Source organism: Octopus bimaculoides, chromosome 8 (assembly GCF_046866305.1).
Source record: "Octopus bimaculoides isolate indiv1 chromosome 8, ASM4686630v1, whole genome shotgun sequence".
Lineage (NCBI taxonomy): Eukaryota > Metazoa > Mollusca > Cephalopoda > Octopoda > Octopodidae > Octopus > Octopus bimaculoides.
In genome coordinates, this window is record NC_142935.1 from 53,761,103 (window position 1) to 53,772,300 (window position 11,198).

At 35.8% G+C, this 11,198-nt stretch overlaps 2 protein-coding genes across 2 annotated transcripts; both read right to left on the reverse strand.

Moving 5' to 3' along the window:
* Positions 1 to 2,885: 2,885 nt before the first annotated feature.
* On the reverse strand, positions 2,886 to 5,564 carry LOC149134407 (zinc finger BED domain-containing protein 5-like). Its single transcript, XM_089356471.1, has 2 exons — positions 5,277 to 5,564; positions 2,886 to 4,851 (listed from the first exon to the last, which is right to left on the reverse strand). Exon 2 carries the CDS (start codon positions 3,589 to 3,591, stop codon positions 3,172 to 3,174), a length of 420 nt encoding a protein of 139 aa, XP_089212597.1. The 5' UTR covers positions 3,592 to 4,851; positions 5,277 to 5,564; the 3' UTR covers positions 2,886 to 3,171.
* LOC106875743 (protein ZBED8L-like) lies at positions 3,657 to 4,352 on the reverse strand. The gene is made up of 2 exons (XM_014923993.1): positions 4,292 to 4,352; positions 3,657 to 4,207 (listed from the first exon to the last, which is right to left on the reverse strand). Exons 1-2 carry the CDS (start codon positions 4,350 to 4,352, stop codon positions 3,657 to 3,659), a joined length of 612 nt encoding a protein of 203 aa, XP_014779479.1.
* Positions 5,565 to 11,198: the final 5,634 nt, after the last annotated feature.

An 11,198-nucleotide genomic window follows, 5' to 3' on the forward strand; every position in this document is an offset into this window, starting at 1 on the left:
GCTCGAGCCTACAGTAGAAGACTCTTGCCCAAGCTGCCACGCTGTGGGATTGAACTCAGAACCAAGTAGTTGGAAGCAAAGGTCGCTCTTTTTCTAAGTTATCTTTTCTATTTGTTGGTTTTAGATTTTCAACATCATACTATCTGACTGAATGATCTCATTTAGTCGACGTTTTTCACTTAACAGAATTACTCAAGATACATTTGAGACATCTTCTATGTGGTAATGGTGGCCAAATTATTACTACTCACGTAGTAATAATTCATCAATTGATTGTCTAATTCCTAGACAATTTCATTAAGACCTTTATAAACAACATGATCGTGATGGCAAAAGGAGCTGGAGATGCAAATACCTATCCAGTTCTTGCTTTATTTTGCATTGTTTGGAACAATAATTCAATCGCAAGTTTCAACAACTCGTCATATGGGGGTCGAGATATTTTCAAGAGAAAAAGGAAGAGACAAAAAGAAAAGAAAAGAAAAATGTGAGAAACGACTATCTGGTAGTTAATTTGTGCTGAGAATAGCTATAATAATGCAAAATAGTTCTTCTTTACGTTCTAAGTTCAAATTCCGCCGAGGATGAATTTGCCTTTCATCCTTTCGGAATCGATAAATTAAGTACCAGTTTCGTACTGGTGTCGATCTAATCGACTGGCCCCCTCCCCCAAAATTTCGGGCCTTGTATCTAGAGTAGAAAATAATACATAATAGTTCTTTTCCTAGCCTAATCAAAAACTATAACAGTTAAGCGTATTATTTTAAAAACATGTAGACCGTCATCATGTTATTTAGCCAGAGTTTTCAGACGATACATACACCTCGGGGAGAATTGCATAAAATTCGTTTTATTTACCATTTTACTGCCTTGTATTTATTTCCACGTAGTTAAAAATTATTAGATTCTAAAGTTGTTTGACCAAAATGATAACTTTTAATTATGTGAATGTGTATACACACTCGCCCACGCGCGGATACACACACACACACACACGCACGCATGTGTGCGCGCGCACACACACACACACACACACACACACGGTTCCGGGTTTAGGCACCTTGCGCACGTGTGTACGCGTTACTGTCGCCTTGCCGCCATTTTGTATGAGAGTTGAAAACGAGTGTCACCGTTATGCAAGTGGTGTCCTTTGTTTCCAATATTTTGAGAAAAGATATCTGGTGATGGGGGATATATTACCTCACTTGGAAACAGGTGGCTGTTGGCAACAAGAAGGGCATCCAGCCACAGAAAATCTGCCTCAACAGGCTGGCCCCTACAATCACCGGATCTCAATATAAACCAGGAGTTCCCAACTGTCCTCCGCACAGAACCCGGGGATCCACAGAAACTTTAAGGGGGTCCACGAGTAAAAAATTGTAATTTGTGGGTGCATATATAAATTTTGTTTACTACGAGAGATACCTGTATTTATTGAAATTTTCAAGATTTGTATTTCGAATTTATGTTATGAATAAAACGAAATTGTTTCATTGTTAGCTTTTACCAACCTTCAAACAAATATTTTATTTTAAAATTTTACATGTGCATATATGGGGTCCACAGATGATAAGTTTGCTCTCAAGGGGTCCACAAGCAAAATAAGGTTAGGAACCCCTGATATAAACGAACAGTTATGGTGCATTTTGAAACTGCAAATGAGGATCCGCTTCCCTCTACCATCGTTACTGAAAGTGATAAAGCAAGTTTTACTTGAAGAATGGCACAAATTCTCCAGAGAATTGTTTAGTGGTTCTAAACCGGGGCCCTGAGAGTCTATATAAGGTTCTTGGAGGTCCACATGACAAAATAGTAAATTGGGGATCCACAAAAATATTTTTAAGGGCCACTGAAAAATTTTTGCTTTAGATGTATTTTATTAGTATGTATTGCAAGAAACAGCTCAGTGTCTTTCTCTAACATCTTACATAATTCAGACTAGACAAGTGAATGTGTGAAAAATATAATAGGAATTTTAAAAGAAGTATTCATAAAACTGGTTTTGAACATCATTTGGCTGTGGGGGTCCACTAGTATAAAACAGTAATGAAAGGGCTCCATAGATATTTTAAAAAATGACTCAGAACCCCTGGTTTACAAGATTTAAGAGTCAATTCCTCAACATTGTAAGGTTTTTGACTGATGCCGAAGATGAACCAACGTCGTGTTGAATAATAAAGCTTCTACTGAACAAAGTGTTTCCATTATTTTGTACATATCTTTAGGCTGAGTGGGAACCATGTGGAGAGAGCGCTCGCCTTAGTTGTTAGGGCAACGTGGTTTTGTGTCCTCTCTATGAACAACCCCAGAGGTTTCCCTTTTCTTCATTGTTATAATTTTATTTTGTTAGTTTTTTTTGTACTTTTTTACATGTTTTTTTTTGTCTTTTTATGAACCTTAAGTGGTTAATAAAGAAAACATTATCATCTTCCTCATCATCATCATCATCGTCATCATCAAATAAATATTAGTTCAGTATTGGAGTCGATGCAATCGATTTACCCACTAACATGAAATTGCTGGCCTTATGCTAAAAATTGAAGCCAATATTATTGTTGTTGTTTTCCGCCGAAGTCAACTTTGCCTATTATCTTTTCGGGGTCGATAAAATAGATACTAATATGCTTGATCGTTCTCTTTTCTTTTTTTTTTTTTTTTACGGAATTTGTAAATGATACTAAAAAGAATTTAACGTCAAATAATTTACAGCAGTGCTTAACAACCTTATTGCTGGAGCGGAACCCCAAGGAAACATTCCACTGGCTCAAGGGACCCCTGTGCAATAATTTAATTGTTTTATGCAAAAAAACAAAATTTAATTAATGAAATGAAAATACTCATGTTCAGATTTATTTACAATAAAAACACAAACCGTAAAAAAATTGTCACGTACGTATGCAATTTTATTCTTGCATCTACAGTTATTATTAAAACATGTATTAAAAAATTTTTTAGTTTGAATAGATTACATTTATTCTCATCAAAAACTCAATGAGAAACTTGAGCCTGGTGTTTCTTGCACAACTCTTTAAGATTGGGTTGTATTTTTGATAGACACACGCGAAGTTCATCTTCCACAGACAGCAATTGTGCTCGCTTCTTATGCTTCATGGTTGTCAGAGCTGAAAATCCAAATTCACACAAGTAGGAGGTTGAAAACTGCACAAGAAGTCACAGCGCTTTCTGAGCAATTTCAGGATATTCCTTTACAACCAGCAACCAAAATGCATTCAGGTTAAGCTCAGAATGCTTCAACTTTAATGTTCTATCATTTAAAACACTGGCAAGTTCTTCTTTTTCTGTTAATGTGAACTGTTCTTCAAATGGCTCAAATTCCACAAATGGGTTTTTAATCCAGTCATACTGGTCAACAGATATCGATGGAAAATATTTGTCAAGATTTGTTAACAAAGTGTGCAAATGGTTCAAAATCAGTAGCGCAATTTCTTGACAATTCCTTTTAAAAACACTTGGAAACATTTCCAAATTTCCTGTAGCTATGCGTTTCTTCCATATTGTCAATTTCTTCTGAAAAGCATTTATTTTTGTCAGTAGAAGACAAGATATTTTCGTTCCCGCCCAGCATGCCATTGTTCAAGAGGTTTAGCTCATGAAATATAACGGCAAGATATGCTAACTTGGAACACCAATGGTCATCACTCAAACATTCTACAAAATCTTTCAGGTTTTCTTGCAAACAAAAGGTTAATAACTCTTCTCTTACCCCTTGACAACCATCGTATTTCTGTGTGCTGGATTAAGGTGGAATGGTCTGCTTCCATACCCACACAAAGTTTCGCAAACTGTCGATATTTAAGTGGCCTCATCTTGATGCAATTAACTATTTTCACTACCATACCCAATGCAGATTTTAGTTCAGGTCCAAGAGTTTTAGCAACTAGTGCTTCTCTATGAACGAAACAATGAGTATGGATAATATTTGGATTTTGTTTTTGTGCGATTGGGACAAAACCTTTAAGACATCCTGTCATTGCAGGGGTACCATCTGTACAAATACCAACACAGTTTTTCCAGTTCAATCCACAATACTCTGAATATGAATTCAAAACATCAAATACATCTTGTCCTTTTCTTGTTTCTGGCAACTCTTTGCAACACAGAAAGTCTTCTACAATAGCTTCATCATTAATAAAACGAACTAGTACAAGGAGCTGTGTTTTACCAGTAATGTCCGTACTCTCATCAACTTGAAGTGCAAACAACTTATGTTTCAGTATTTTTGACTTAACATTGCACTCAATGTCTCATGACATGTCTTCAATGCGCCTACTTATTGTGTTGTCAGAAAGTGGAATTTTATTTAGCTCTGATTCAGCATCCTCTTCAAACATTATCCTCACTATTTCCTGTCATGCAGGTAAAATTACAGTTTCAGCGATGGTATGAGACTTCATTTTTCTTGCATCTATCTCCACCACAGCATAATTTGCTTCTTGTCCTTTGTCACTCAGCTTGAACTTTTTGGCAAACATAGAAATTTGCCTTTTATTAAATGCCAATTCTCTTTTAAAATATTGTTCATTTTTGCTTGACAACCCTGGGTGTTTAGTTGTTAAGTGTCATAGCACTATTAGCCAGCTTCTCCCCACAAACAGTACACAAAGGTAAAGGGCAGTCTGGGTTTCCAGTCCAAGTAAATCTCAGAGCTATGTAGTTTTCACAATATTGACGAACTTTTAGTTGCAGGTTAATTCCCTCATTTCTTGGTAATTTCGACGAGGCAGCATCATTGGCAGTGGCTGCGGCTTCAACAGACTGCCTCAGACCCTGCGTCTCTTCATCTGTATCTAACTTACGTTTTTTTTCGGAAATCTATCCATACTTGCAAGGCTGTAAGCAGAATTGTATATATATAAAAGCAAACCTAATAGTGGCAGGACAAAATGATCTTTAAAGTGTAGCGAGTTTAATGATGTAAAATTTAGCTTTTATATTAATGTTTTCTTTTAGTAATAGGTATTTGATTATATTTAAACAATATGCATATAATAATAAAATAGATTTTCGGATTTGAATTTAAAATGTCATTTATTTGTTCATTGTTCTAATTTAAAAATTTGTAAGGAATTAATATTTATGCATATTTACATATCTTATAATTTAGTATCAGTTTCCCAATTTCTTCTTTTTTTTTCTACATATATAATTCTACTCTCTTTCGAATTTTTTAATCTTAACATTTGACCAAATGTTAATAGACGTCATACAAGAAATTTTTTTTACAAAAACGTCTTTTAAAAAGCTAAAGATCTTACGCAGTTAAAATGTTTCTTCCAAATATAGTCACTTGTATTTTACAAAAGAAAACTAAACTATCATCTAAGCTGGCATGTAACTCGTAGATGTGCACGTACATGTACACACCAAGTATCAGGGTCATCTTAGGCTGGCGTGCAACTCGTAGATGTACACGTAGGCTTAACATGTACACACATATCTGCACAGGAGAATTAAAAATTTCTGTCGATTTTAGCATTTATGTAACTTCTCGAGGAACCACTGGACTGTAGTAGCGGAACTCTGGTTGAAAACCATTGATTTACAGTAACGAGGTAAGATCCGCTTAGGATTTAAAGGGAAATAACTTTACTTAGTAACTGAAAGTTACATTAGTTAGATTTACGTCCCTTTATTTGATTCTTTTTTTTTTTTTTACTTGTAGACGTGATTATCACACAAGAATTCTTGTTAGTGAGTTAATTGCTAGAAGAAGCTAATAAGTTAAATATATATATCATTATTATTAGTTGACTACATCGACTCCAGTAGTGATTTTCTTAAGTCTGTTATACATTTTATCAATACATATTTGGCAAACTGCTAAATTACAGGGTATAAAAATAAACAAAAACAATGATAAATGTGTGTGCTAATGTATGTATATATATATATATATGTGTGCGTGTGTGTGTTTACATTAGTGTTCGGTTGCTTTTCGGTTGTGTATATATATATATATATATATAAACAAAATTTTCGGGAGGAAGATAATTGATTACATCTCAACTGGTACTTATTTTATCAATTCTAGTCAAAAGGCTGCTCTTCAGGTGTTTGGCAAAGATCAAAGTGTAGTGTGTGTTTGTGTGTGTGTTAGTGAGGCGGGGGTGCCATAAAATGGGACTTCAGTTCAGTTTCCATTAACCAAATTCCACTCACAAGGCATTGGTTGACCGGAGACATTAGCAGAAGATGCATACCAAAGTACCACACCGCAGGACCAAACATGAAATAGCATAGTTGCAAAACATAATTCACAAGCACACAGAAATGCTTGCACCTTATAAGTAAGACAATAGCAAAACATGAAATTTAACTCACAAAAGCTATGTTGAAATTTACTGTCCTATAGTGTGGTATTTCAGCTGACATTTCTACCTATTTCACCATCCACCCAATTCATTTAAATGCTTTTATTAGTTACTTTCAACATGTGATAGTAATATGGTTTTCACATGACAGTAGTATAATTCTGTGTTATTAGAAACCAGTTACTTTTTGTACTCATCTCAGTACATAAATGCAGGAAAGCTGTCAGAGTAGATATTACAGTAAGTGTAAGATACCACATCAACTACATTGATCTCAGGCTGAGGATTTAATATTGTCTCTGCTAGAGGCACAAAGCCCGAAAAATTGGTGGAGACAGGTAGTCGATTGTATTGACCACAGTGCTCAACTGGTACTAATTTTATCAACTTGAAAGGTAAAAATTGACCTTGGTCGAATTTAAACTTGGAATGTATATAAAGTTAGATGAATAGCCACTAAACATTTTGTCCAGCATGCTAATGATTCTGCTAGCCCAGTGCTTTTAGATGAATATTTAATAACAACTGTATTGATCTCACTGTAAAGGAATGCAGATGGCCCAGTGGTTAGGCAACTGCGCTCTTGATCATTAGGTCATGGATTCGATTCCCTGTCCAGAAAGTGCATTATGTCCTTGGGCAAGACACTTTACTTCATGTGGCTTCAGTTCACTCAGCTCGCAAAAAATGAGAAAGATCGACAGAGTGACTGGTCAGTGTCAATTTAGTGTGGCAGCATCAATGAGTTGGTGATATAACCAAAAGTTTCAGGCTTCGAGAGGGATATATATCCAGCAGGGGACTGCTACATCCTATCTTGACCCTTTCATCATCATCATCATCATCATTTAACATCCGCTTTCCATGCTAGCCAGGCTCCAATCTGATTTGGCAGAGTTTCTATAGCTGGATGCCCTTCCTAACATCAACCACTCAGAGAGTGTAGTGGGTGCTCTATATATATTATCATGTAATGTCCGTTGTTTATATATATATATATATATATATATATATATATATATATATATATGAGCATACATCAACCTGTGATGCACTTGGATACATTATTAGTGATGTTTCCTGGTGTCATTGTTTTGGGTCTTACAACAATCAAACACCTTCACCCAGATGACCCAGCCAGTGTTGATTAAACCCTAACTTGTGTAGAGGTATCATTACTGGCTCAAACCTTCTGATTAGTACTGTGGAATCTGCAAGAGTGCTGCCATCTCCCTATTCTAAGTTGAAAAAAGAAAAAAAAAGAACTATGTATTTTGGGAGAGATTACAGATGAATAAATCTACCAAGGAAGGATGGTTGGTGAAATGATATTTAACACTTTAGCATTTAAATTGGCCAAAATATTATATTTATTTTATTTTCAAACTGGTTAGATTTGGCCTTCCACACCTATCCCACAATGTCATTTTAAAAATGAAAAAAAAAAAAAAAAAAAAAAAAGATAATCACATTATCAAAATCTCAAAGCTACGAAATAATGTATGATTAATTTAAAATGAAGTGAATACATAAGCATTACATTTGACAGGTGGAGGCGCAATGGCCAATGATTAGGGCAGCGGACTCGCGGTCATAGGATCGCGGTTTCGATTCCCAGACTGGGCGTTGTGAGTGTTTATTGAGCGAAAACACCTAAAGCTCCACGAGGCTCCAGCAGGGGATGGTGGCAAACCCTACTGTACTCTTTCACCACAACTTTCTCTCACTCTTACTTCCAGTTTCTGTTGTGCCTGTAATTCAAAGGGTCAGCCTTGTCACACTGAATATCCTTGAGAACTACGATAAGGGTACACGTGTCTGTGAAGTACTCAGCCACTTGCACGTTAATTTCACAAGCAGACTGTTCCGTTGATCGGATCAACTATAACCCTCAGTGTCGTAAGCGACGGAGTGCCAACAACATTTGACAGAGCAATCTGAATGCTAAAGGGTTCAACTCTGAAATTAAAGGGGGATAACTAAATACAAGACATTTGAAGCTGGAATATACATCATATATCCTGGGGAGCACAGTTCCCTTAATTTCTTTCTAGTCTTCACAGGTCACCTGTATTCAGGGCCCACATCTCTCCACCATGGAAGTTATTTTTTTATAAGGGTAAATGGTGCAAACAAGGTGAGGTACTTTGTTACAGGCCCAAAAGAAAGTTATTAAAATTTGAACTCGCCACTACCTCTCTTCCTCTGACTCGGGTAACCATGTATTTCTTCTATAGAAACACACCTGTTTCTGTCCCTCTATCATAGATTAACTTCTTATCACCTGGTACAAAGTCACCTTCGTCAATACCATTCCCTCTCGCAGTTAAGAGATCTTTGTTGTGCAAGTTACTTAGTGACCTCGCTGGTACTGGTGCTTTGTAAAAACCATCCAGTACATGCTGCAAGGTAGCTGACATCAAGAAGGGCATCCCAGCCATAGACGTAATGCCAAAGGAGATAGTAGAGCTAGGTGCAGTCTTCTGGATTGCCAGTTTCTACCAAACCCAACCCATGCCAGCATGAAAAATGGACATTAAATGATGATGATGATGATAACAACGACTATGTACTCAGTAATCCAGATATTATAATTCACAAAGCTGAACTGGCCAATCTTTAAAAAGAAACTGAGAAAGCTGAAGTTTATTAATTTAAAAAATTATTTTACTTTGAAAAACATGACACTACTTGTGATAAAACAAACTGTGATAACAGAAACTAATAACTAAAAATTCATTTTGTTTTTAGTCTTTTTTATATTTCTGAAATAGTACAAATAGTTTCATTATATGTGAAACAGAGAGAAACATTATGAAAGTCTATAATGAACACATGAACACTTTCACACTCGATTGAATTAATTCGACTTGGCATGTCAGGTCAGAAAGGTTGTCAGTCTGGCATTCCAATTCAAGTAACCTGCCAACCATTGTTCTATAATTTGACATAGCACAGAGTTTGTGTGGGAACACATTAACAAGAATTTAGCTAAGATCTATAATGCAGTGTGCTGGATTGATCCAGAACATTTTCAAGAAAATGAAAGAAAGACTTAACATTTTGTGTGATTAAATGAAATACATTAGTGTGTTTTTGATAAAATACCCACCATTGGCATATGTGATTGATAAAATATCCCTCGTTGGCATGTAGTGGATAAGGACCAATGTTTCTATGAGAATAAAAGCTCTGAATTTTCATGAGTCTAACGTGGCTGTAAACTGGGGAAAGGACTTAGTTTAAAATTTCGAGTATGATGTCAGATCAAAATATAGTTATACAACAAAGTTGTATAGGAGCTCCTTCCCAACTGTCAGCATACATAATACTTCTTTTGATCAGGGAGAAAGCCAATTTTCATATTACAGATGTGCATTCATTTGATGTGATCCAAGTATATCAGAAATATACTTTTTTTTTTAAGAAGAAACCTTATGGAGCCTCCAAGAATATTAAGAGGGAAAGAAATGATATTCTCAAACTGGAGGTCTGGCACAATTGTTTGCAACAAAGTGAACACCACTAAAAGCACCAAAGGTGCCATCAGATGGGGGTGTTGAACAAGGAAACAGGTTGTGTTTATAAGAATTGAACAGCTTACAGAATGGCTGGTGTTTATGATTCATTTGAGCTGAAAAACCTACTTCCCAGACCATGAACTATTTCTGCCTTTCTTCACAGTGCTCTGCAGACAGCTGAGATTCTATTTCTCATAAGGATGTTTCACACACATTTTGTAAATCCAAACCAGCAAAACTCGGATTAGGCCATTCACCCCACAAGAATCCACTCTGTAAGGGCCAATCTATTTGAGCCCTGATGAATTCAAAGCATGCTTTACAGTTCTCCCCAGATATTATTGGCACTCTGCTTATGATGCACCCCAATTAATCCAGATCACTTGGTTCATTTGCAGACAGTTCTCATTGATTGCTTTACTACTGTGCAAGTCTTCATTCTACTTGATATCAACTGCAGACATTCGGCATTTGACTTCTAACATTCTGTGAATAAATGTCTCTGCTGTTGAGGATGTTTTTAATGGTTTAACACATCAAGGACAATCATGATGACAGTGTCTCTGTAGGTGATACAGCTTTCACATAAGCAGTATGACAACACCTGAGACACAAAGTAATGCTCTGTAATAAACAGTGTTCTTGTGTAGCAGAAAAATGTGAACCTGCTTCCTAGATGATAAATAAACCCAGTCAGTTTCACATTTTGTGTTGCAACTAGTATAATACTGTAACAATGCACGATGATTTCATCATGAATTTTAATTAAAGTTTGCAACTTTTTACTTGTGGTTCTAAATTAATGGAGTTTTGAAATTTAAAACCATGGAAGACTTTTGAAAAAATTATTCAAATTAAATATTATCAAATAATTTTTTATAATTTGCTTTAAGCGCTGATAAATTTCTTCATATTATCGATATGTATTAATTATATTATTTGAAAACTATAAAAAAATTCAAAAATCTACTTAATGGTTCTAAATTCATAGCAGCCAGTATGACTGTGTGTGTCTTTCAGCTTTTATTTGTGTGGCCATGCTGAAGCACCTCCCTGAAGGTCAAACAAATCAACACCGGTACTTATTTTTCTTTAAGTTTGGTGCTTATTATAAAGGTTTATTTTACTGAACCATTAAGTTACAGGGACATAAACAAACCAACACACACATATGTACATACAATGGGCTGCTTTCTGTTCCTATCTACCAAATCCATTCACAAGGCTATAGGAGACTCTTGCCCAGATGTTGCACAGTAGAACTGAACCCCAGACCACATGATTGGGAAACCAGCTTCTCAACCACATGGCAACACGTGTGTGTGTGTGTGTGTGTGCGTGTATA

What these genes read in the sequence shown, in the direction of transcription:
- LOC149134407 (XM_089356471.1), bottom strand. Translation starts at nt 3,591, where the DNA reads ATGGCATGCTGGGCGGGAACGAAAATATCTTGTCTTCTACTGACAAAA.
- LOC106875743 (XM_014923993.1), bottom strand. Translation starts at nt 4,352, where the DNA reads ATGTTTGAAGAGGATGCTGAATCAGAGCTAAATAAAATTCCACTTTCT. An exon ending in ACTTTCTGACAACACAATAA is followed by an intron (nt 4,208 to 4,291) that starts GTAGGCGCATTG and finishes TTGCACTTCAAG; the next exon opens with TTGATGAGAGTACGGACATT.